This window comes from Trichosurus vulpecula, chromosome 1 (genome assembly GCF_011100635.1).
Source record: "Trichosurus vulpecula isolate mTriVul1 chromosome 1, mTriVul1.pri, whole genome shotgun sequence".
In the NCBI taxonomy this organism is placed as follows: Eukaryota; Metazoa; Chordata; class Mammalia; order Diprotodontia; family Phalangeridae; genus Trichosurus; species Trichosurus vulpecula.
In genome coordinates, this window is record NC_050573.1 from 49,116,831 (window position 1) to 49,142,933 (window position 26,103).

The following is a 26,103-nucleotide window of genomic DNA, read 5'->3' on the forward strand; positions in this document are numbered from 1 at the left end:
ACATGTCATCTAATAGCCTCCAATTTTCACTAATATTCCTTATTAACTAGCGGTGCTAAGCTCAATTATTTCTATTTGCAGGAGCACGAGTACTGTCAGCACCCTTGGGAAACTCCCCAGCTACCCTATCCTAGTTACAACTCCACTACTCACAAATCTTGAAGACAAGAAAGTTCTCCTCGCCAGAGACGTGTTCATCCTGCATGGTTCCTGTCCCCAAAAGCAGGTGCAGGCACACAACAGGCACTTAGGAGGCCATATGGTGTCGTTGTAAGAGTACTAAATTTGGGGTCACAGGACCTGTGTTCGAATTGTGTCTCTGCCACTTACTACCTTGTGACTTAGGGCAAGTCACCTAATCTCTCGGAGCCTCAGTTTCTTCATTTGTAAAATAAGAGGGCAGGACTAGATGACCTCTAAGGTTCCTTGCAGCTCTGAGTCTCTGCTCCTTGGCTATATGAGCCCATGATCATTTTGTCCACACTTTTTCATAAGATTCTTTTTGTGGGTACTTCTTTAGTCTTTTCTGACGGCACCGGGGAAAAGGGGGTGAGAGGAGGTGCCTAAGAGGAGCAAAGGCACCAGGGGATTCTCCAGCTGTGTGACCTCAGGCAAGTCAGTTACCCTCTGTTTGCCTCAGTTTCCTCATCTGTAAAATGGAGATAATACCAGCATCTACTTCCCAGGGTTGTTGCGAGGATCAAATGAGATGATATTTGTTAAGCGCTTCGAGCAGTGCCTGGCACATAGTAGGTACTGTAGCAGCAAGTACCCTAGCATACCTAGGATGGCCTGCTAGCACAGCTTCTTCAATCTGCTTTTAAAGGAAAGCAACTTTAAAGGGGTCAACAATCTTCTTTTATTACATTCACTAGTTCAGGGGAAAAGTCAGTCCCCTGAGCGTTAGAGAAAATACAAGCAGAGAAACTGGACCAACAGACAGGACTCCTAACTGCCTGAACCAAAGCAATATTGCTATATACTTTACATACATCACTGGATTGAGAGAGCCTCTACATCTGAGCAGTAGGGGAGTTCTGAATGTACGGCAACTCAGAATCCCGACCAGGAAAACCCTCAAAGGTAAGGACCAGACTACAGGTTTGTTTGTGTTTTCATTAGAAAATCACACACTTCTAATAAGTGAACCCCCAAAGCAAAATACCAACTCAGAGAATATATATACCTCTCAGAGCCAAAAGGCATCACAACCCTCCAGTGCCTAATTAGAAATCAGCAAAAGGTGTGAAAGCCTTCCTACAAGCAAGCCTCCCCTAAGCAAGCTTCCCTTAATGGGCTCCACTTGAGGCCTATTAATGAGTGGGGAAGATCTTCATATCCCATTAACATTACAGGTACTTATCAATAAATGCTTCTTTCCTTTCTTCTCTGTCTTCTCACCCCTCTAATAGTTTACTATCTTTGAGATAGAGGGAGAAAAAAAGGTGTAAACATTCTGGACAACACAGCAGTTTTTCCCCACACAGGTGAGTGAATTTTTGCAGAAAGCCTGGCACATCTTCCAGAAGATTTGAGGTGAGAATCTGCCCCTTAGGTTCTTTCTGTTTATCAAGGCTGAACTCAGGTGCCTTACTTCCTCCAGGTTGTATAATAATAGAGAATAATTTAACAATATAATAATATGAGAAAGGAAGGGGCCAGACCTGTGATTACATTGGCCTAGGGAACTTACGGTATAGAAACTCCCTCTCTAATGCGACATGTTCTTTAGAGTTGCCTGGAGCCCTGAGAGGTGGCATGCTCATGGCCACACAGCTAGTGTGTATCAGAGGCAGGTCTTACTAACACCAAGGCTAGCCCCCATCTATTACTTCTCTGTGCCCCTCTAATAATATGCTTTAAATTTTGCAAAGCACATTACAGATAATATTTCTTTTGAGCTTCACACCAATACTGTAAGGTATTACAGATACAAAGGTTACTTCCATTTTATAGATGAAAAGCCTAAGGTTGGAGTGATTAGGTAGCTAGGTTCAAATCTTTACTACCTATGTGACCTTGGATAAGTCACGTAACTTCCCCAGGGCCTCAGTTTCCTCACCTGTAAAACAAGGATTTTTTCCAGATCTAGAGACACCATGACTTCCTCAGAGTCACACTGCTCATAAATGTCAGAGTAGGATTCCTGACTAGGTCTTCTTGACTCCAGTTCCCAAGCCCTCTATCCACTGAGCAATCCTACCTGTTCCCAGGTGCCAGGGTGGAAACACCTGGAGAACCCAATCGATGGTCACGTGACCACACCTCGCTACTGTAGACTAAATGAAATGTATAAATCCTGAGTCCCTAATGTTGCCAAAGCAAACACTTCACTTAGTGCAAAGACCATGAAGGGGGTTTGTCAGTTACTCTGAGTTTGTCTATTTCCTCGGAAAATGGCTCTCAGCTCCCAAGCTTCTGCTCTCTCCCTGCGGTGGTGAAAAGCCTATTTGAACCCAAAAGCAGCAGATGGCTTGAGGCTGATTTATGGGGTCTGATGTAGATCTGTTAAAGCAAATTTAATTCTGAATACAATTTCATGTCAATTAACTTTGTTCCCAGCCTTGTAGGAATAGCAGTGAAGGGCTCAGGCACCACAGCCAAGTGGCCAAGATTTATGGAGCGGCCTCCGTGTCCTGGAAGCAGCTAATTATTTATAATGATTCCTGGGGCTTTGACAGTGATCAAAGCTGGCAGTGAAGGCCAAGCCCCGCATGGGAGGGCAAGGGTGACCAGCAGTGTACAGGAGCCCAGGGAGCTGACCGGCTGAGAGTTCAGGTGGCCAGGGAAGGCAGGAGTCAACTGAATTCAATAAGTCTGCGAACATTTATCAATGTACCAGCGAATAGGCACTGTAGCAAAATGTAGAGAGTCGGAAAGACCCAGGGTCCAGTCCTATCTCTGGCACATACCACCTGTGTGACTGTGGACCAGTCAATTAATCCCTAAATGTCCTCGGGCATTCTCAAAGTTCTAAGACTAAAACAGGTGCCCTACTGCAGTGGTAGAGGGAATTTCCCCAAGGCGAGCTCCCTACCCTTTAAAAAAAAAAATCCACAAAAAATGCCCTAGGCAATAGAGATGCAAAGACAAAAGTGAAATTCTCTGCCCTCAAGGATTTTACAATCTCCCAGAAGGAGAGCACAACAGGTTCCTCAACTAAATGTTACACAAAGCAAAGCTGGAGCCAATGAACTTTTTAAAAAAAAGTATTTTGAGATTTGATAAGTGTATTCCAATATTCTTGGTTCCTTTGTTATCCTATGTATTTTGTTTTATGCATTTAAAAGCATCATTCTGAAAAGGGGTTCATAGGCTTCATCAGACACTGCCCAAGGGGGTCCATCATAAAAAAATTAAAAAAAAACAAACCAAAAGAAAACCCTTTCGTAAGATCCCTTTCCTGGTCCCTCTTATTAATGGCAGTGCCTTTCCTCTGAGATTATTTCCAATTTATTCCACATACTGTGTTTGTACATAGTTGTACACATGTTGTCTCTCCTGTTGGACGGTGAGCTCCTTGCATGTCTGACACATAGTAGGTGCTTAATAGAGGCTTACTGTCCTGACTAGAACTCATGTTCTAATGACTGACTCAACAAAGGAAGCTTTACTAAGGTGAAGTTTGAAGGATTCTAATCACTTAACAACCATTTAGTAAGCACCCACTATGGGCTAAGCGCCATATTTCACAAAGAAATTGAAGCAGTTCAGACCTTAAGAATATTACATTCTAGGAAACAAGGGAGAATGAGGAGGGAGGGCATTCTAGGCATGGGAATGACTTTTAGCCATGCACAGACAGGGAGATGGAGCAATGGGTTAGGGGGCAGCTAACATTCCAGTTTGGCCAGAAGGGATGAAGCTCCCACCCAGAGCCAACCAGATGAGTAAATGCACAAGTACTCAGTCTCCCCTACTCTACCCCATGGCTGGAGAGGGGGCTGGGCAGAGGCAGAATAGATGGTGCCATCTCTGAGCTTTGACCCAGGACCATCTGAGGAGGTTTAGAGTCCCCCTTGGCTGGAGCTAAGTTTGAAGCTATTAACTGGATGGGAGAGAGATGATTAAATCTAGGTAGAATGGGGACCATAGGGTCCCTGGGATGACCATTTTGGTTCAAGATTCTCTGGTTTCCCAGGTGAATGATCTGGTTTTCTACTTCAAGACTGAGTGGTTGATGTTCTTTGCCCCCACCAACATCACTCTCTTCCTAACCCAATTCACACTGGTAAGAATATTGTGGTTTGTCCTTCACTCTCGAAGAGGACCATGACATCAGGAAGGTGATGCCATGACTTGCAAATACATTGGATTTAATCTGAGGGAGAGCTATGCAGAGTCACCAGCCTTACTTTCTCCTCCAGAGCCATCTGGGTCCAGTGGCAAGATGTAGATCAGGACAACTGGAGATGGCCCCTGGTAAGGATAGGAGAGACACAAAAACGGCAGTTGGGCTTAGTGGATTGAATTCTGTACCTGGAATCAGGAAGACATGGATTTAGACCCTTCCTGAGTTCCCTTAGTTATGTGAACCTGGATAAGTCACTTAACTACCTCATCTGTGAAAAGGGGAAAAACATATTTATAGTACCCATCTCACAAGTCATAGAGTTGTCATAAAGATAAATCAGGTAATAAAGCACCATATAAATGTCAATTATTATTATTTTTCTCCAAGGGAAATTTGACAGTAGGAACTGCTGATACCTTGGTCGGAGGGCCAGGGTCTATCCCTTTCTGGAAAGGAAAAATAAAGGCTTCTGAGGATGGGGACTGGTGGGGGTGGGAGTATGGCAAGGTGGCTTTTGAATTCAGCATTGATGGGGGGCATTTCGGTCCCTGAAACACTGGACTAAAAGACCATAGGGAAGAGACCGGGGTAGAAGGTAGAGGCTTCTGGGGTAGCAGCAGAGCTTGTACAGTGCTAGAGAATTGCCTGTTTTCACATCTATCTGCTTTCATTTCCCAATCCATTATCATTCACCCAGAGTTATAATGTGATGAATATCATTGTGTGCAAAGCCATTTGATGCAGAGAAATCACTGTAGCTGCAGCTTCTATTTGCAATATAAAATTGACTTGGTTGGTGGGGAGTGGGGGTGGGGGGAAGGCACAAGGTGATTCATGCAATTTATCTCCAATACTGTTTCCCTGGGAGCTTGATTAATAAAACTCAGCATCTTGACGTTGATTATCTAATCAGTTCTTTGGCTATATGTCCGGCAAAAGTGTGTTTAGCCAGAAAGGTGGGTAAATATACATTTCCTTCCAGAAGACAAATAGTCCAGATTTCACCTTCTCCAGGGGCTTTCAACCCTGCCTATGGCCCAATGCTCCTCACACATCTGCCTGGACACAAGCACTCAACATCTGCCCCACCTCCTCCAAAGAAGACCAGTCAAAACAAACAAAACCAGGTAGGGAAGGCAAGCTCCTTCTAAGTATTGTCACTGGGAGGGATTTAAGAAATTGCCAAATCTGCTTGGTTGCCCAATTCTGGCTGGCCAGTCAGTTTTGAAAAGAATAAAAGAGGACTTCAGGAGGATTGGAAGTGAATATTGATGGTCTCCTCCCCAGGGAGATTCTAATAAACCCTGAAGGTAAACTACCCTAATCTCCCCTCCTTATCTTTCTGCTAATTTCTCTCTCTTTAAGACCCTTGATCTCCTGGAGGAAAATTACTTTGGAAATTGGGTAAGTAATGAATTGTTCCTTCCCATCCAATGCTGAAAGGTAACATAACCTTGAAGCTACCAAGAGATCAGTTGTGGGGAAAGAAGCTAAGTGGGGATGAGAAAAGCCCTGACACCTGACCCCAACTCCAAGTGCTCAGTCACTCCCAAGGCCTTTTCTAACTGGTGGTTATCTCCGGGAGGCTAGCTGGTGTCATCGTAACAATAGCTAATCTTACATAGTCCTTGACATACTTTAGTTTATTTGAGGCACAAAACAACCAGTTAGGGAGAGATGTTGTTCTTGTTCAGTCGCTTCTGTCATGTCTGACTCTTGGTGACCCCATTTGGGGTTTTCTTGACAAAAATTCTGGAGTGGTTTGCCATTACCTTCTCAGCTCATTTTGCAGACAAGGAAACTGAGGCAAACAGGATGAAGTGACTTGTCAAAGGTCACACAGTTAGTAAGGGTCTGAGGCTGGATTTGAACTCAGGACTTCCTGACTCCAGGCCTGGTGCCAGCAAGTGTGAGAAGTGGCATTTGAACTCAGGTCCTAATGACTCCAGAGTTAGTACGCTCTCCACTGGACCACAGTTAAATGACTTGCCTCAGATCACCTACATAAATGTTTAAGGTGGGATTTGACCCCAAAACTTCCCTAACACCAAATCTAGCACTCTAGCCTCTATTCCAGGCTGAAAGGGATCCCTGCCTGCGGTATGTCACATTGTATTGTTATTTATTTTGTTAAACCTTTCTCAATTACATTTTAATCTGATTTCCTGCATCCCTTGGGGAGCTTGGTGGCTGGCCCATTGGCCTGAAGTCTGACACCTCTGCTTTACCTCAAACTGTCCTTCAGCTGCCCACAGAGTCCTGGCCTTGGAATGGACTCCAGCAGACCCAGGTTCGAATCCTGCCTGACTAGCTGGGCCATCCTGGCCAAGTCATCCAACTCTCTCAAACTCAGTTTCCTCACCTGTTTAAAAAAAATGGGGGATATCTCTAGCCCAACCAATATTAAGTTAAGGCAGATAAAATGTTCTGCACACTCTAAAGCAATATAGAGATGTCAGTTTTGCGTCTGTCTCCTGCCTCTGAAGTCAGCTTTCTGGGAACTGGATCTCATGGCTCTGGTCATCCCTCCTTCACAACCTCTTTATGGGATTAGAATTGAAAATGAGGCGGGATGTGGGGTCCATGGAGCTTTCTACTCACTCTGAAACTTCTGGCCAGAGAAAATAGCCCTGGAAAGTGGCATTGGAACATCCCTGGCTTCCAAACCTCTCCCTACACTAGGTGTCTGTCCCTAACCTGTCACTCCCCACAGCTCTTTCTCTTCCCCCAGAGCCTTGGTTTTGGGATGGTGGGCACCAGATTTTCTGTCTCTGGAGCTCCCACCTCACAGGATTGTTGTGATGATCTCTGGAAAGCCCTTATTAGCATAGAGCCTGGCATGTACGGAAGAGGCCCTTTACCCCCTCCTCTTCATTGCCAGGGTTTCTCCACAATGCCCACATTCTTAATGGGTACCCCCATCTCCAGAACCTCCTTTGCTTCCCATCCTTGAATCAGGGAGTCCCTGATACATCCCACTTAAAGCTTTATTTCTTCCTTTACCTTTCTCCTTGTGGTAGAGAACCATCCTCAGTCCTCCTTCATGTACCCCATGGAAGGCTGACGAGGGGGAGCAGTGTACCTTTCAGGGGTCTAACTGCCCTGGGGCCCTAAGTGGCAGGAGTAGGCCTAGTTTCCCCTAGCCAGTGCATTATTCAGGTATCCTACCTTTCCATTGTCTTGGAAGCTGCCTCAAGTGCTAAATCCCTAGGAACAAGAGAAGGAAACTGGAGGTAGGCTGGGGTGGGTGGGTGGGGTGTGTGTGTGTGTGTGTGTGGACTAGGTGTGGGGGTGGGGGAAGGCTTATCACAGCCTCTACTAGGTGAATAGGGACTGAGTGAGAGCAGGTTGTTAGATTTGGGATAATTCAGCCTGGGAAAGAAGGTGTCTTTTAAAAACCTCTGAGCTCCAATGCTGTCTTTGACACTTACTAGTTGGGTGACCCATGAGTATGTCTCCTAACCTTTCATGAATGAGCCTCATTTTCCTCATCTTCATAAATAAATTCCTCCTAATAATAACTCAGAGTAACTACCTCACAAGTTTGCTGTGGAGGCTCAAAGGTGTTGGGGGGTGGGGGGAGGCAGCAGGTTGATGGGGTAAGTTAACATAGCCAATAAAGTGGAAGAGATGGGCTCCCTCAGGCTAGGAGGGGTCCTTTTGCACTTGTCAGCCAGAAGTAGGATGGGTCCATCTGCCATGAGGGTCTTACTGCAACTACTATTGATTTCTGGTACACTCTGCTCAGAGACGTTGGGCTGGGGGCTGAGGAACACCGTGGGAATACAGAGAGGCTTTTGCAGGGGGAATGTGGGGAGGCCCTGCTCCCAAACACAAAGCTGAAGGTTATCTCCTCACCCGAGGTGGCAGAGATTTTTCTTTGAGAGTGAATGTCCCTGGCTCATCCCATCCTGGGGGTAGGAGGGTGTTTTCTCTGTCCAGTACCCCAACAGAAGGACATCGAAGTCAAGCATCTTTCACAGCTTCAATTTCCTTATCCGTAGGACATCTAACACCTAACAGCCCTCTCTCTGCGACTAGGACCTTGGCCAGGGTCTCTCTTCCACCTCCCACCTAAGGTAAGGGGGCTACAGTTCCCTTTGAGGGGTGGAGCCTAGTCCTTCAGAAATTACAGTTACACCCTGGGAGGTCAGGGTCTGGGCCACCCAAGAGGAGGGAAAGTCTCTCTGGATGGTCCTCATACCAAGGACTCACCTGCCTGGGGGTAGCTAGGATCACCCCCGGGTAGGAGAGGGTTAACTCTGCGGGGTCCCCAAGAACGATCCCTCCCCGGTGAGAGCCTGGGAGCTGTAGCGCCCCCTCCCCCAAGCTCAGTTAATGGAAAACATGGTCCCCGGAGGGGAGGGCTCTCTCCCTCCTCTGAGGCTGAGGACGCCAGGGGGAAGGAGGGGCAGGTGGGAGGGGCCGACCAGTGGGAGTTCGGCTCCCCTCCTATTTTGTGAGGGCAGGGGAGGCTCAGGGCAGGTGCCCCTCTCCGACCCTCACCCCACAAACCAAGAGTCGCCCCGGCCTCCCCACAATCACGGGGCACCCTCCAGGAGGGATGGGGTGGGGCGAAGGTGGGGGAAGGAGGTCCCCCTCTACCAAGAGGCGGGGCCACAACGGGTTATTCCAAACACACCGGGGGGGGGGGGGGCGGGCGAGATGCTTGGTTTCCAGAGGGGGCGGGGCCGCTCTTGGGTTCTCCTGGATTTGGGGGAGGGGGTCCCCCAAACCCCAAGGTCCAGACAGCGCCAGTACTCTCCCTAGCACAGGGTCTCGCCAGCCTAGCTCTCTTTGGAGAGGTGGGGGGGACGCAGAGGCGTGGGTTTGTCTGGGCGGGGGCTGAGGCCTGGGGGAGTCGCCCACCCCCCTGCCCTCCCATGGGGACAGTAGGAGGCGGCCCCCCGGCCCCGCCGCGCCCCCGCCTGGGCTCCCCGGCCCCCGAATAAAGTCCCTCACTTCCTTTGGTAATTACAGGCTGGCGGAAATACGTCAGTTGTTATCTGCTCTGGGCTTTGCTGCACTGTACAATTCAGAAGGAGAGGAAATTTCCCCCCTCCGCCCGCCTGCCCTCCCTCCCGCCCGCAGCCGCCGCCGCCGCCGCTTCTGGCCCTTTAAGAGCCCGGATCCAGCCCGCGGAGCCGCCGAACCGGGGGCATTTCGGCGGGGCCTGGGGGGCAGCGAGGCGGGGGGCCGCTCCCCGGGAGAAGGCGTCGCGGGTGGGGGAACAACCATGGGGAGACAGATCCCCGAGCCGCGAAGGGGAGAGCAGCCACGCTGAGAAGCTACCCGTCCAGAGGCCGCTCCGGTGGGGGGGGCCCTGACACCCCCACCCCGCCCCCCCATCTCCCCAAGAACCTCCTGCCGCTGCCCCCGAGACGGATGAAAGTTGCCGAGACGACTGGGGGGGAGAGGCCGAGCCGAGGCTGGGTCTGTCCACTGCCCCCCCCACCGGGCGTGTGACCTCGCCCCCTCCCACCCCCTCCAGCCCTCGGGGCTTCGGGAGGGGCAGCAGGGCCGGGGCTGGGGCAGCCCGGCTGGCCCCCAGCCCCGTGCGGCCCGCGCGGCCCTTGCTACAAAGTTGCAAAGCCCCCGCGTTCCGGATGGAATTCTGTGTTGCAGCTTAGTCCCGAAGGCGGAAAGAACGAGGGCGCGCGGGCGGGAGAGGAGCCGCCGAGGGGAGAGCGGAGCGGAGCGGAGCGGAGCGGAGCGGCGGGGGAGCCTGTGCCTGCTGCGGCCGCTGGGCTGTTGACTCCCAGACGTTGGAATAGTCCTCCGGGCTGGGGGAGGGGGCGTCCTTTGCCCGACCCTCCCGTCTGAATTTTTAAAAAAATTTCTCCGGGGGTCGGGAGGCTTCGGAGTTATACGGTGGTGGGGGGGGGGGTTATTCCATTTTTTAAAAACCGTCCTGGGGGTTGGAGTCAAGGTCATCGAGTGGCTTTTCCGTGGCTGTGGCGTCTAACCCCGGTGGATCCCTAGGGGCAGCGAGGAGGACTGCCTGGCGTGGGGCGGCAAGCACGGCCGGGGCCGTGGAAATGGATGGGAAGGTCCGGCAGAGCCGCCGGTCTCGATCCCAGAGGGACCGCGTGAGGCGGAGGGAGGCGGCTGCCCGCGAGGCCCGGAATCAGAGCCCATCGTCCGGCTCGGAGAGGGAGCCCAGCCCGGGCAAGGAGAACACGAGCCAGAACTGCGCGCACCCCCGGGGCGCGGCGACGGCGGTGGCGGCGGCGGCGGCCGCCCCCCGAAACGCACGCCCCCCGCGCCGCCGGCGGCGAGAGTCCAGCTCCCAGGAAGAGGAATTGATCGATGGCTTTGCAATTGCCAGCTTCAGCACCCTGGAGGCCTTGGAGGTAAGAGCGGGGGCGCCGGGCTCCCCCTTTTCTTACCGATCTGGGGGCGCAGGCGGGGCTCTGAGGGGAAGAGAAGGGAGGGTGTTTACTTTCTGGGGTTAGAAATGGGAGGGGGCTGTGCTTCTGAGAGGTTGACTCCAGAGGGCTCTCCGGAGCCGGACAGGCCCCTCCTACGCCGGGGGCCCCAAGGCTGTTTAGGGGCCCACCCGTTGTGGATCGTCTGGTCTAGTCAGGGACTGATGGGGTCTATAAACTTGGACCTGGTTAGAGGGGCCGGCAGGTTAGATGCCTCTTTGCTGAATGTAAACACTGACTCCCCACTCCTTGTACCCTGTACCCCCGACCCTCAGGGGCCCGGGGAGTCGGTGACTGGAGCGTTTCTCTGTTCGGTGTCTAATTTGGAATTTCCCGAAGCCTCCCCTGTGGGACAGCCCTCTCTTTTCGGAACCGATGTGGGAGGGGGAGGAGAGGGAGGCGGCTGGGGATGAGTGAGGTTTTTACAAAATACTGTCTGTCAATGTCCAGAGCCCAGGCTTTAGGCTGGGCCGGGGTCACCTGTCCTTGTGGGCACCAAGGGGTCAAGACTTGACCGTAACCTTTAAGACCTCTAGGTTCACTAGGGCCTTTTCTCTCGTGTTTCCAAATTGTTACTTTATCTGCGGCCGGAGATATGGGGAAATGGATACTGTGGGATGTTTTCTGGGGATAAAATGTTCAAATGGCTGATTTCCACTCCCCTATTTCCCCCCTCCCCCTTAGAGAGGGAGGGAGGGAGGGAGAGAGAGAGTTGTGAGAGTGGGAATATATGTTGGGGGGGGGGTGGCTTTTAGAAAGTCCCACTTCATGTTGAGGACATATTTGCCAGGGGTTAATAGGTTGTCAAAAAATATTGCTTCTCTGGAGAACTTATTATGAACAATATTTACTGAGCAAATTCACCTCTTCTTGTCTGAACTCTTAAGTAGAGAAGGAAATGAAGTATTTTCTGAAGGAGGATGACAAACCAGGGCTGGGCCTGGCTCAGAGTGCTTTTGGCGGAGGCTGTTGTTTTTACCATGGGAGGTGGGGGTCTGTCGTGTGTGTGTGAGGCATCTGGGTCTGGGGAGGCCTGAGCCTTGTCCAGTACCCAAACGAGGCTCCTGGGGAAGTACTCGCTCAGGTGTTTTCCCAAGGCTCTGGGTGTTGGCTGCAGTCAGACTGTCAGTGGGAGAGCGCCTGCTGACCTGGGCAAACTTTGCCCTCCCTCCTGGAGCTGCTAAGGAGCCGGGCCTGGCTGTTTTGGTCTCTCTCTGATTTGTGTCTAAGTAGATTAGCAGCGATAGTAATTGTTGCTTTATATAGCAGCTTTACTCACCTGATCCTTACATATTCCCTGAGGTAGATGATTAAGTCTGTATTTTGTCGTTGATTTTGAGTACACTCATCCCCCCAGCCAAGGGAAGTGACTTACCCAAGGTGGGGACTTGAACTCAGCCCCAAATCCCAGTCCACACCTCTTTCCACCCTCCACTGATGGCTGCCACTTATTTTAGAGTCCTTGGGGCCTAGCTGGCATTTTCTTCTCTCTGTTTTTCTGATTTTTTTTTCCCTTTGCATGGCACTCCTACTGTCCCTAATCTAGCAGCAGGATCTCAATTTGCTCCTAGTCCTGCCTGGGCCATGGCTCGGAGAGCATAGAATTTAGAACTGGCCAGGATCCCTGAGAGCTGGTCCAAGTCCCTAAGGAAACCTAGGTCCTGAGAGCTTGTCACTCAGGGCTTGAGAAAAAGGTGGACCTTGGGTAGCCTCTGTGCCTGGTGTATGGGAGGGGTGGGGATGGGGCAGTCTCCGTTCCCTGAACGAGATAAATGCCCTGGGCATTGCTCCCAGTTGGGTGGGACCCTTCTTAGATTGTAGTCATTTACATTTTTCTTTGCCCATTTAGAAAGGAAGCACCTTGAGGGCAGGGTCTGGCTTTTTGCCTCTCTTTATATTCCCAGTGCCTGGTACACAATAAGGGCTTATTGTGTGTTTTTTGATTGACTCAGTGGGAGTAATTACCCTCAGCTATGTCATCACTCCCTTTAGAAGTCTTGCCCACCATTTATTAAGCCTTTGCTGTATGCTAGCCACGGGGCTAAGCACCCAGGATACACCTTCACATTCTAACTTGTATTAAAATGATTCAATGGATTCTGAGCTAGAAGGGACCTGTCACCTCCCTCATTTTACATATGGGGACATCGAGCCCCGCCCCCCAATTCCCTTGAACAGAAGGCCTCTGGCTCTAAATATTCGACCATCCTCAATTCCTGTACGTGCTGAGCCTCCCTACTAGATTATAAATCCCTAGAGCTATTGGAGTGTAGTGTATGGAGCTCTGATCTTGGGAGTCCAGAAGAGCTTAGTTTGATTCCTGCCTTAGACACCAGGAACCCTTTGTTCGCCTAAGGCCTGACTCAGGTGGCACAGTCATCCTTGCTCACATGACCCCTGCAAAGTTCCATATGCACTTGAGTTGTTGTTAGTTGTGATTATGGTTGAAGCCCTCAATGGAAATCGTCCCTGAGAGGGACGCCCAGGGAGATAATATTTATCTGAGGTGTCTGCATTGAGAGTGACATTTAAAACAGAAAGCTTCCTTGGGGTTAGGGGAACCACTGATGACTAAGAATAGCCCTCATCCTTGTCATACCGAGAGAATTTGAAAATGCCCAAACTTCCTGTAGCCAACCAGCATCAGTAGCCTAGAGAGTTAAATTTAAGGACTTTTCACCTTGGCCTGGGTGGTTCCTTTTCTCTTTGAGAGTAGAGTGTTAGCTCCCTGAGGGCAGGGGTCAAACTGCCAGTCTTGTGTCAGAGGCTAGACTTGAACCAAGGTTTTTCCAGGAGTGAGGCCCACACTCCACCAAACCTACTACACCAGCTGCCTGACATATTGGGTGTAATCAGTGCTGGTTGATTGATGAGGGAGGCATTCCTCCTTTATTGTAAAGGATGAGAAAAAGAACCTAATGTTGATTTCATGGGGATGTGCTGCTAGAAGAGCAAAGGAGTATCTGGGTTCTTCCTTGGAAAGGGAGAGAGGCATTGTGCTGTGGGGAAAGAACTCTAAACTTGGAGTTCCGAAGTTAGGGTTCAAATCTCACCTGATGCTCTGGATGATCAGGGGCCCCCAGGACTAGATTTAATGCCTTCATTTCTCTCTGAGCTCTGCCTCCTGATTGGCAAGATCAAAGGAGAAAATACCATGCATTTAAAACACATTAAAACCTTACATTTTTGCATAAATATTAGCTGTTATTAGAAAGGTATCAGTGTAGTTCCTACATTCAAAATTAGGGTTGTATTTTTTTAATTACTCCCCTCCATCAAAGATCCACTGTCTCCTTGCTAGAGCAATAGGGTCTTATTTAGGGCTGGAAGGGACCCAGAGATCCAATCCAACCCTTTCATGTTACCTGAGAGAAAATTGAGGCCCTATGAAGGTTAAGTGACTGGTCCCATAGCCCGTCGGGGAGTAAAGAGTAGAACTGGAATTTGGACCCAGGATCTCCAACTCCAAATGCTTCCACTGTTCCACACTTGTTCTCTGTCTTCATAACTGACTTGTGGTACCGGTTGTTGGAAGTGTGCACTGGGCATGCCCGCCGGGTCATCTGTGAAAGAGAACATTTCCCAGATCTGAAGGCCCTGGTGACAGGTGGGTCACACTCTCTGCTGACAAAGGAGAGGCAGCATCCCATTAAAGGATCCCCCTTTTCTCTAATTTTTGGAAGCTCTGATGGACTCAGCCTTCTGCATGGGAAAGGAAAGGCAGGTTTCCCCACTCTTGGTTTGAGGGCTGGAGTGACTCTTTCTTGGCCCTGGTTTCCTACCCTGTTTTGTGTGTCCTGAACCCTTCTAGCCATCTGCTGAAACCTCTGAACCCCTCTTCAGAATCATGGTTGTAAATGCAGAAAACACACTGGATTGCAGAGGAAATCAATTCTATCGGAACATAGTTATCAAAAAATTTTTTTACAGCAAGGTCAGATTAAGAACTCTTGCTCCCAGAAAAAGTCAACTGTCTCCTTTTTTCCTCTTTTTAAAATTTCAGCCCAAAATTATTAAGCACTGATTGTGCAGACCATAGACAAAAAACTGCATTCCCTGCCCTCAGGGATCTTACCTTCTATGCTCTGTCCTCAGCCCCTTCCCCAAGCTTTTCTTCTACCTGAGACTTCTTGGGAAAAGCAGCCCTAAGGAGTGGAGGGAGGTAAGGGGAGGGGCTGGCTGCTGCTAGGTGTCCCTTCCACCCTAGACTCCTGTCTCCCCCAAGGTTCCTTTAGCTTCCTTTTTTGGTTCAGCTGTTCTTCAGTCGTGTCCAACTCCCTGTGACCCCATTTGGAGTTTTTTTGGCAAAGACGCCAGAGTGGTTTGCCATTTCCTCCACCAATTCATTTTACAGATAAGTAAACTGAGGCAAACAGGATTAAGTGACTCGCCCAGGGTAACACAGCAAGGTCAGATTTGAACTCAGGAAGGTGTCTTCCTGACTCCAGGCCTGGTACTCTATCTACTTCCTTGCCTCCTTATTTGGAGGTCTCAATAAATGCCTGTATCCTAAAGCTGTCATCCTCAGGACTCCTATGTGGGCACTCCCTGCCTTTGTGAGGGGATGAAGAATAGGAGAGTTGGGTATGATAGGACTCCTTGTTTCCTAATCCTGGGCAGTCTGCCTGAGGAGCATAAGATGCCAGGGTGGGTGTCGGTGCTGAGGCCCACCTCCCCCCTAGTGAGGCTCTGAGAGGGCTATGTGGGGTAGCTGTGGAATTCAGAAGCCCTGGGTTCAGATTCAGCTTCCTTACCTGTTTGACCTTGGGCAAGTAATGTGCGCTTTGAAAACTTTGGTTTCCTTGTCTGTCAAATAAGGGGATTTCTTCCATAGCCTCTGAGGTCCCAGATTACTCTGAATCAGTGATCCCACAGCTGTAGATGTTTTCTCAGGGGAGGGGGAGGTTGTGTTTGATACATCTTGGGAGGGGGGGCTTGAAGGTTTGTTGCTAAGAGATGGGAACCTGAGGTGACTTTTGACCCCTGCCCCATCAGAGCAGTAAACTGCACTGCTTGCATGATTCCTGAGCATGGGCTGGGCTACCAGACTGTGTACACAATCACACCTTGTGTGCTCAGCAATTTCCACGTTTATCCATGTTGTTCTTTGGTACTTGGTGAGTGCCTCTGAGACTGAGGCCCCCTAACAGTCCTCTTTGCCCTTGCCCTACTCTCCTCAAGGAGTTTCATCCTGGAGATTTGCAACAGATGGAGGGAGAAGAATCTCTCCTGCCATCACCTGGGCCTCAGTTTGTCCTCCTGTAAAAATGAAGGCTTAGAATGGTTTCTGAGGTTCCTCTCAACACTGACATTTTGTGTTCTAAGAGCTCTCTCTCAGCTCTGACATTTTATGTTCTAAGGGCTCTCCCATCTCTGTTCTAAGGGCCCTTCCAGCCCTGACATCCTGTGTTCCAAAGGCCCTTCCAACCCTGACATTCTGTGTCCTAAGGGCCCTCCCAGCTCTGACATTCTCTGTTCTAAGTACCCTCCCAGCCCTGACATTGTGTTCTAAGGGCCCTCTCAGCCCTGACATCCTATATTCGAAGGGCCCTCCCAGCCCTGATATTCTGTATCCTAAGGGCCCTCCCAGCCCTGATATTCTGTGTCCTAAGGGCCCTCCCAGCCCTGACATTCTCTGTTCTGAGGGCCCTCCCAGCTCTGGCACTGTACATTGGGGAGGGGAGCTAGGGAGCTGTGGAGCTGTGGAAGGTGGAGCCCCTTGCTAAATGTGACCCTAGGGCCATGAGAGGGGAGAGAACTGGCCCTGTGGACTGAGGAAGTTGGGTCAATGGAGCCCCATCCGGCTGCCCGGAGAGATAAACACCCATTTCATGCAGATGAAGCTGCTAATTGGGTTTGAAGCTGGTTGGGTGAATCACGGGAGAAGTATCAGATGGATGTGGAGATGGCATTTAAAGGCGCTTTGATCCTCTCCGCTGTTCCTTTTAAGTAGGAGAGTCGGGCTAAAAAAGGAACTTGGTCGGAATGCTAATGAATCAAAGTCCCCAGCACCAATTGTTTACTAGAAACTGTTCCAGAGGAGACAGATTTCTTTGGGGGCCACCCTACAGAGGTGGCCCCCAGAGCCTGCCCTCCCACCCATAGCTTTTCAAGACAAAAACCACCTTCCTGTGCTCTCCAAGGGCCACTTCTAATTTTCTGTTCCTCTGGCTCTTGCTGCCCATGGCAGGAGGGGGGGTGTGCCCAGAAGGGCACTTCTGGGACTCGTTGAGTCCTGTGGGGCCTGGCATCCAGGCCACTCAGTGGGTGCAGTCGGTGGCTTTGGAGTCCGACTGGGTTCAGTCTTGCTAAACATGTGACGGAGCAAACCACTTAACCTGTCTGGGTTTTCTCATCCCTGTGAAATGAGGGAGGGGCTTGGAATTAAGATCCCTTTAATGCCCCCTCCACCCCTTTCACTTCAGCTCCAAATCTTTGATTTTCTTAGCTTCTTCCAGGACAGACACTGGGCTATCAGTCAGGATTTATTAAGCTCCTGGGTGCATGGCACAGTGTGAGTCACTGGGAATACGAAGGTTAAAAAAAAGTCCCTACCTTCATAGAGCTTACATTCTATTGGGTACAGAATAGAGGGTCCTGCCTCCCTCCCTTCTTTGCCTGGGTGGTAGATTAGGGATTCTGGACATTGCCTGTACTGTCAGTTCTGGTGGATGCGTTAGTTTTCAGCAATGGTTCCCCCCCTCCCCCTTGTTACCAGAAAGGAAAGGGGGAAGGGAGCGATGTTGGTTTTATTTAGAAATGAAGGTGATAGAAAACAAAAGATTAATAAAAATTAATAACAACACCAAAAAACCGGTCCCGGGCCCTGATGTATTTCCCAGATCAGCTTTCTGTTTGGAGCCTTTTCCTTCTAGCAGACCACCTTAGAGTAAGCAATTGAAGAGGGGGCTTAGAGAAGCAGGCCTGGCCTTTTCCCACCCTACCCAGCCTGTGGGGGAATTTTTGTGAGACCAAGTTCAGGCTCGGTGTCTGGTAGTGGGGAGGAAAAACAGACTTGGCTGGCCATGGGGTAGGGATGCCTAACCTGGCCCTCTGGGATAGAATTTGAATGATAGTAAAAAATTGACAGGCCCCCAGGTATTTAAGAACCTCTGCTTTAGACTGATAGGTGGATAGTTCTCTCTTTGTCTCTCTGTCTCTGTCTCTCTCTTTCTCTGTCTCTCTCTGTCTCTCTCTCTCTTTCTCTCTGTCTCTCTTTTGGCCGGAAATGGCTTTGGTTAATTGAGAAGCAGGGAACACCACAGAGAAGGCCACGGTAGTTGCCCCCCTTTCTCCTCTTCCCCCCCCCCCCACTTTTTCCTATGAAAGTTTTAAGGGGATTGGGTGAGAAAGGGTTGGATAAAGGACCAAATTACCTATCTAAGAATGGTGAAGCAGGAGCAGATAGGTGGAACATTAGATAGAGCACCGGTCCTGAAATCAGGAAGGACCTGAGTTCAAATCCAGCTTCAGACACTTACTAGCTGTTTGACCCTGGGCAAGACACTTAACCGTGATTGCTTCAACAACAAAGTCCAGAAAGATAAAGTCAGAGGGCTAGAACTGAAAGGGACAGGCTCTTGGGGGGGTAGGGGGTGGGGCGAGTAAGTGGGCCTGAAGGGACCTAGGCAGTATTTGAACCTAGCTCCAGAGCTAGTGCTCAAAATAATAGCTAATATCTATGGAGTCCACTTTTCAGTCTTAAAGCATTTTCGCTTATCTCACTCGGTAGGTGAAGATGTTGCTCCCGTTTGAAAGGTGGAGAAACAGAGGCTCCCAGGGTTGACTGTTTTGGCTCGACCACCTCAGTGTCCTTCAGTGTCAGTCTTGGGATCTAGGCTGATCTCACCCCAGCTATGGCTGGCTCCTGCAGCTTGGGCTTTGGTCCACTTTGACCCTGGGATCTCTGGGAGGGATAAATCTTTTCAGAGCTAGGCTGGGGGCCAGTGTTGGTGGGACCTCTGGCTGGAATGTTGAGGGTGAAGAAACTGGAAAAGGGAACCTCAAGCAGACAGAAAGAAGCCCTATTTGAGAGAGGAAGCGGGGAGAACAAACGCCTTTTTGGAGAGGGATGAAGGCAAAATCCCCAGTAATTCCCTCAACTGCTTGGGGCGGGGGAGGGAGGGGAGGGAGAGAGGAGGAGGACAGGGGCAGGGAAGGAGAGAGAGACAGAGAGAGGGAGATATGGAGGGGGAGAGAGAGAGAATGGAGAGATAGACAAGGAGGGGGGGGGAGAGAGAGAGAGAGAGAGAGAGAGTGTGTGTGTGTGTGTGTGTGTGTGTGTGTGTGTACGTAAGTGTGTAACAAGTTATGGTAGGGACATAAAAAACCCCAGTGAAACCCAGGAAAAAGTCCCCTCTGTGCTGAATCAGAGTTAGTCACAGGGCAGCCCTTGGCACCGAGTCCTGGCAAAGCTCTGAAGCTCAGCTGTCTTGGGTCCTGCTCTCTTTCCCCGCCCTGTCACCCCAGTGCCCTCAGGCTGCTCAGAGTCTTCCCCCAGGCCCCTGCCTGCTCTGCCCTTCCCCCTTCACTTTCCGAGGTTCTCTGGGTCTCTACACCTGTCACTTGGAAAGCACCTGTGACAGAATGACTTGTTCCCAACTTGGAGGAGCTTGTATTCTCCTCCAGGGCTCTTTCTGTTTTCACAGGTGCCTCCTTAAAACTGTCTCAACTCAGAGAAACTCATCAGTGAAGAGTAGAATCCTAGGCTGGTGTGGGAGGGGTGGGACCTTGGGGAAGGGAGGGGTGGGACCAGCCCAGTCAGAAAAGCTGGGAGATAGTGACGGACTGATAGGATTTCTGCCTCTGCAACTCAGCTAATAATCTGGGAGGAATCTAGGGATCATAAACCTTGAGCTGGAAGGACCCCAGAGACCAGCTAGTCTAGCCTCTCCACTTTATAGATGAGGCCTGGAGAAATGAGGTGACTCACCCGAGGTTACCAGGTAGTAATGAACAGATGGCAGGATTTGAACCCGGATCCTCTGTGTCATTGTTCTTTCCACACTGGATTGGATCTTAGATCATCTAGTCTGCCTTATTTTACAGATGAGGAAACTGAGGCCCATGCTTTCATGGCTACAACCCAAGTCCTCCTGGCACGTCCAGGGCTCTGTCCACTAGCTGCCTCATTGCCAAAGGCCTCCATCTTTGCCTTCCTGTGCAGTGGTTTGTGGTCTGTGAAGCAGCACTGGGCTTGGGGTTGGCCGGGCAAATTGGGGGAGACAAAGGCCCCAGCCCTGGGGAGATCAGGAAAGACTTCATGTAGAAGATGGCACTTGAACTGTATTTACAAGAGTCTCTAAGAGGTGGAGGTGCTTTGGAGATGGAACCTGGACTGAGGAGTGGTCAGGAGGCCTCTTGGGCTGGGTGCTAGTCTGGGGTCAAGTTAGAAAGGTAGGTCCAGACCGGGTTGGGAAGGACCTCAACAGAGGCAGTAGGGAGTCACTGGAGTTTATTGAGTATAAGTGGAGTTTATGATGGATCTGAGAGGGGAGAGACACTTGAGACCAGGTACCGGGTGGAATGCTGTTGGAAGTGGGCCAGGCAAGAGGTGATGAATGCCAGAATCCATTGATTAGCACAGAGCCTGGCTCATAGTAGGTGTTTATTAACAAATTATTGGATTAGCATCATGGCCTAGGGTGGTTGTGGGATTTTGGGTGGTCGGTCCCTGAGAAGGGAAAAGGATTTATTTTTTTTTTTGAGAGGTGGTGCACTGGAGATAAATTTTCTCTCCGAGGTGAATGTGTGGAAGTGGAGGTATCTGGGAGAAGCTGGGGCTGGTACCCTCTCCAGGGGGTGAGGCTAGGGCTATCAGGGCCACCTGGGCTGTGTCTGAATTCCCTCCCCTGAGAGCTGAAATGAAACGTTACAAATGTTACCACCATTGGGTGTCAGAGAAGGGCGGAGGGTGCTCTCTGGGTCTGCTGGAAGAACCAGGTAATTATGGGATTAAGAAGCAAGTATGAAAGACCCCAAGGCAGAAACAAAAGAGCTCAGGCCGCCAGGCACGGTGCCATTTGGAAGGGTTGCCCCTGGGGGCTTAGGGAGTAAGGCCCATCCTCTTTGGAGTTGGGGAAGAAGAGGGAGAAATCAGGCCTGTATGGGGGCTAGATATTCTGATCACCTCGTGCCCGACCCATTGAAGTGGCGGCTGCTGGTGGGTCTGCCTGCCTCGTCCCTCCCCACTCCAGTCCATTCTCCATTCAGCCACCAAAGGGAGCTCCCTAAAGCTCAGGTCTGATCATGGCATGGCTTCCCTACTCAAACTCAATATAACCTTCAGGAGCAAATACAAAAATCTCACTCTGACATTCAAAGCCTTTCTTTCATAACTCCACCCTCTCCTACCGTTGCAGTCTTCTTAAGCCTTCCTCCCCATTATGTCCCCTTATATCCAGTGACATTGGCCTCCTGGCCTTTCCAGGAATAAAACATCATCTTCAATCCTAACTGAAATCCGATCTTCTCTACCAGAAGCTTTCCCAATCTGCCTTAATTCTGGTGCTTTCTCTTCGGTTAATTATCTCCTATTTATCCTGAATAATAGCTTGTTTGCATACATTTGTTTGCTTTGTGTCTTCTTTAGATTGTGAGTTCCTTGAGGACAGGGTTGTCTTTTGCCACTTTTTGGGTCCTCCAGCACTTAGCTCAGTGCTTGGCACACAGTAGGTGCATAATAAATGTTTATTGACTGATTGATTTCTTGGTGGAGGGAGTTTTCCTCACCTGCAGCTCTATACCAGTGGAATCATTGCTCTAGACCTACGGCTCTGGGCCCTCCCCTTTTATCTAAGTTTCTTGACTCAGGTAAATGTGTAGGAAAGGATAGAAGGGTGTCCTGATGTTGGGAAAGACTGAAGCAGGGACAGCTGGGTGGTGCAGTGGGTAAAGCTCAGGACCCAAGTCAAATCAGGTGGTAGAATAGAGAGAGTGCTGGGCCTCAAGTCAGCTTTCTGTATATCCTCAGACATTCAGTAGCTGTGTGACCCTGGGCAAGTCACCTCACCTTGTGTGCCTCAGTTTCCTCATCTGTAAAATGGGCTGGAGGAGCAAATGGCAAATTGCTCCAGTATCTTTGCCAAGAAGACCCCAAATGGAGTCGCAAAGAAAAGAGTCAAACTCATGGTTAAGGAGGTGTATCTCCACAAATAACTGATGGTTAGAAAACACAAGCCTCCATCTTCTGTCTTTGTGTTTTCCAGCAGCCGTAGTTGCCCGAGCCTGGAATGCTCCCTTTTCACCCCTGCCCCCTTTGCAGCTCTCCTGGCACCCCCACCCGCAGCTGCTGATTCTCCCCCTCCAAGGTATCGGCTCTGTATTAATCCTGTGTATGAGACAGCCCAGAAGACCTGAGTTCTAGTTCCACTCTCCTTCCCTGTGTGTGGCCCTGGACTAGTCACTCATCTCTCCCAATACTTTTGGCCTGCTGTCCTGTTGTTGTTTGTCCCTCAATCTCAAAGAGGACTGTAATCTCAGGCAGGTGATGCCAGGTGAATTGGATTACAGTGAGGGAGGGCTGTGCAAAGTCACCAGCCTCACTATCTCCTCCCGAGCCATCTGGGTCCAGTGGCCAGATACAGATCAGGACACTGGAGATGGCCCCAGAGGCAGTGGGCCACCTTGGCCTTTTTAGGCTAAGGTCTTTAACTCTCAGTTTGACTAAAGCAACAGTGATTAAGGCTAGGTAAGAAATGAGGTGGAGGATGGCCTCTTTACTTAATGTTTAATGGGGGGAAAAAATCCATCTGGGAGGGGAAGTCCCTCAGGGTTTTTGGCCAAAAGAGAAACACTGTAAATATTACATTCACTCTGAGCCAATCAGGGCCCAAACAGTGACTAAGTGGGCCTGCCCGTCAGACTCCAATTGTAGGGAGGTGCCCACCTGCCTTGGCTTGGGGACTTTCCCCACCTGGGTGTTCCTCTGCTAATGAAATCACTGGTCCAGTCTGGGTTCTCTAGTACCTTTTCTTTTTTTAAAATGCCTTTCCCTTTGGAAGTGAATGGGAGAGCTGGGTCCCTCTCTAGGGCAGGGACTGTTGGGACTTTAAAAATTTTTTTGAAATCCCCTGTTGATTGATCCATCACTTTAAGATTTGCAAAGGTCAAAGCCAGCTATTGTTCTTTGAACAAATGAGGGCATTCCTGAGAAAGCTGGAGGAAAATTAATGGACCAAGTTAGTTGTGAGGGGGTGTTTATGGTTGGTTTTGGTCTGGCCTCCCAGCCCAGGGCTGGAAGGGGCCTTGGTGGTCACCTCCTGCCTTCTACTAGGGATACAGGCTCCCTGAAAGCGGCAGGGAAGGGGAGCCGAGAGGGAGGTCATCCATCCTCTGCTTGGACCGAGGAGGAGGAGAAGGGTGGGATTAATTACTGGGTGAGCAATTAGCACTTTTAAACTGAGGAGGGGGAAGGCCCCCAGGGCCACTCCTACCTGAGCAGCTTTCCAGTTCTGCAGGCTTCCCCTGACACAGAGTGGAGATGTGGGGTGGGGGGAACTGGAGAAAAAGAGTCAAGGTTAACAGTCTAGTCCTTGGGTGTTGGTGTTTTGGAAGGGGCTTGGGGGGGAGTGGCACATTACTCATTTTCTGGCACTTTGACTTTACTGCCAAAGTAGGTTCTTGCTGGTTCTCTGCCTCCCCACCCCCAACTGGGAGTTAGATATTCATAATATCCCTATGAGCTAAGTGTTATCACCATTTTGTTTTTGTTCTTTAGTCCTGTCCCACTCATTGTGACCCCATTTGGGGTTTTCTTGACAGAGATACTGGAGTGGTTTGACATTTCTTTCTCCAGCTCATTTTACGGATGGGGAAACTGAGATAAACAGGGTTAAATGACTTGCCCAGGGCCACACAACTAGTAAGTGTCTGAGGCTGGATTTGAACTCACTGAACGTGAGTCTTCCTGACTCTAGGCCTGGCGCTCCATTCACTGGACACTTGTCTCCCCTTACAGAATTAAAATCTTGAGGGCAGGGGCTGCGTCCTTTATATTTTCTCTTCTCCCACCCAAGGCTGAAGCCATCCCTTGATGGACATGGGACATTTTGCTCTGATTGATGAAGGGAGGGGCTTGATCTTTGAAACCTTCAGAGGCTTGAGGGTCTTGAGCTGAGAGAATTGGTGACAGGTTTAAAGTCATAATAGGGAACAGAGTTCTAACCTCCATGTCTTCTGCTAACATTGAACTGAACATATCTGGCCTGGACTGAGGGGTCAGTAATGACTTTCCTCCAAAATCTGAAGGGAGGAAAGGAGGAAGGAAGAGGGGGAGGGGAGAGAGAGACAGACAGACAGAGAGATATACACCGGGGGGGGGGGGGGGGGCAAGGGAGAATGTCCATACATAGGTTCAGAGGAAAGGAGAATTCGGGCTGGACTTGAGGAAAATTTCCTAGCCTGGAGAATTTAAGCCTCTTGAGGGCAGGGTTTATCTAGGAGAAGACAGCCTATCGAGGAAGGTCTACACCTTTGCTAGACTGGAAAATAGGGATGAATGCCGGTGCCCCAGGAGCCTGTAAATGACAGAGCTTTAATTGTGAGTGATGGTTGGAGACCCACGCTTGGGGTTCAGAAGTTGCTCTCACCCTTGAATCCCTCATCTCTGTTATCACTTAGAGTGTGACAGGGGAGAAAAATGAAGACTTTGGTGCAGAATTAATTGAATTGCATGGGAGAGCTTGTGCTGGGCTTATTTTGAACAAAACCAGCCTGTGTGGCCTGGTTGTAAATGCTTTCTGCTGTGGGGAGGGGCTGGGGGAGCTGGATGCTAGAGGAGGGGAGGGGCTGGGAGAGCCAGGCCTCCTCCCTCCAGAATTCTGCCCTGGAATCCCCAGCTGCTGTGGGCCAGCCACCAGGAAGGAAGGTCACTTTCTGTCCACAGGCTGGGGTTGAGGAGGTGGGAGTGACTGCTGATATGCTTTCTCCTTCCTGAATACTGACTGATGGGGTGGCTGCTCAGAAATGCCACGCCTCTAATTCCCACCCCCTATTTCTGTTTCTGTCCCTTCTTACCCTCACCCAGGGCACCCCTGAAACAGCGCTCGAAGTTTGTTCCAGCTGGTGGGGAAGGCTTCCTTTTCTGACCTCCCACCCCCCTCCACTGTACCCCAGGACCTCTTTGCTTGGGCCCTGGGCCACTGTTGGAGCCGATATTCATTCCTACCTTTCTGCCCCAAGGCCTGGGCAGTGCAATCAGTGCTGGGCTGGGAGCAGGTCACGCTACCCCCTTCTGATCTCTTCTCTGGACCACCAAAGGTGCTGGCTTAGGAGGAGGAGAGCCCAGGTTCAAATCCACCTCTGCCAGTGTGATGGGCCAGTCAGATCTCTTCACTGGCCTTCCATGCCTTCCCTGTATAGTAAAAGGGTTGGAGTGTCCCTAATCTCCAGAATCTGCCTTCTGTCTCCAGACCTGTGATGCAGCCTACGAGCTCGGGCTCTGATAGCAGCCTCAGGCGCAGTGTTAGGGGAGCCGGTACTTGGTGTCCAGACTCCTGTTTGTTTGTTTAATCCCAGCTGTGACCCTGGTTATCTCTGTGCCGGCAGCTTGCTTAACCTTCTGTGCTAAAGCTTCCTCAGTCTATAAAAAAGCAGAGACCAGACCTTGCCCTGACCATTTCCTGGGATGGGAGAGGGAGGTGGGAGCTGCTGGGATCATTAGCCGGCTGGCTGGAAAAATGCTTTCCCTGCTGTGGTGACCCTGGGAATCCTCTGGGGAGGGTTCCTCTGAAGCCAGACCTGCTTGCTGGGTGACTTGCTGTCTGAGCCTGGTTCTCCCATCCTGGAGATTGGGGATGGAATGTCTGCTTCCTCCTCTGCATCCCGCCCCCCCCCCCCCTTGGAATTGGAGGGTGAGGAGTCAACATTATTCCTGAGGCTGGTGAATGACATCACTGGAGAGGTGGAGGGGGTCCAGGTACTGCGGAGAGGAGGGGAAGGAGCAGGTCTCAGACTTGTCAGGAACAGAGAGAGTGGATGGGGCCTCTTCTTTTCTCTTGGCAGTTTATAGATCCCCCTGCCCCAGGAGTGTGTGCTGCCCCTGGATAGGGTCCTTCCTCGGCAGGGCCAGGAGAAGATTGGGGCCTGGCTGGGCAGGAGCCTCTTTCTCCGGGTGTGGAGTAAACCCAAGGGCTGGATTCCGTCGGCTCCCAGGGGCCTGGGAAGCTCAGAAGAAGTTTGCGTATCATGAGAATCCGTGTTTGCTTATGATAAAATGGGAAAGCTGAGCCCTCGGGATTGGGCTGGGGGCCATCCTCTCGCTGGACAGCTTTGCTGGCTGAAGTGAGTTACTTTAAATCCACCTACCCCCCCCAACTTTCCAGGCAGCAGGGAGGTCCAGGAATACCTTCCCCCTCCCTCCACCTTTCCCCTCCCTCCCCC

The 26,103-nt window shown here is 50.5% G+C and overlaps 1 protein-coding gene across 7 annotated transcripts in view; it reads left to right on the forward strand.

The window, feature by feature from the left end:
- The first annotated feature begins 10,217 nt into the window (after window positions 1-10,217).
- FBRSL1 (fibrosin like 1) overlaps window positions 10,218-26,103 on the forward strand; it is a 313,547-nt gene continuing 297,661 nt past the window's right edge. For all 7 annotated transcript variants that reach the window (XM_036755653.1, XM_036755655.1, XM_036755635.1 and 4 more), the window contains exon 1: window positions 10,218-10,647. In XM_036755653.1, coding sequence (XP_036611548.1) covers window positions 10,333-10,647 — 315 coding nt within the window. In that variant the 5' untranslated portion in view covers window positions 10,218-10,332. The remainder of the gene's footprint in view (window positions 10,648-26,103) is intronic.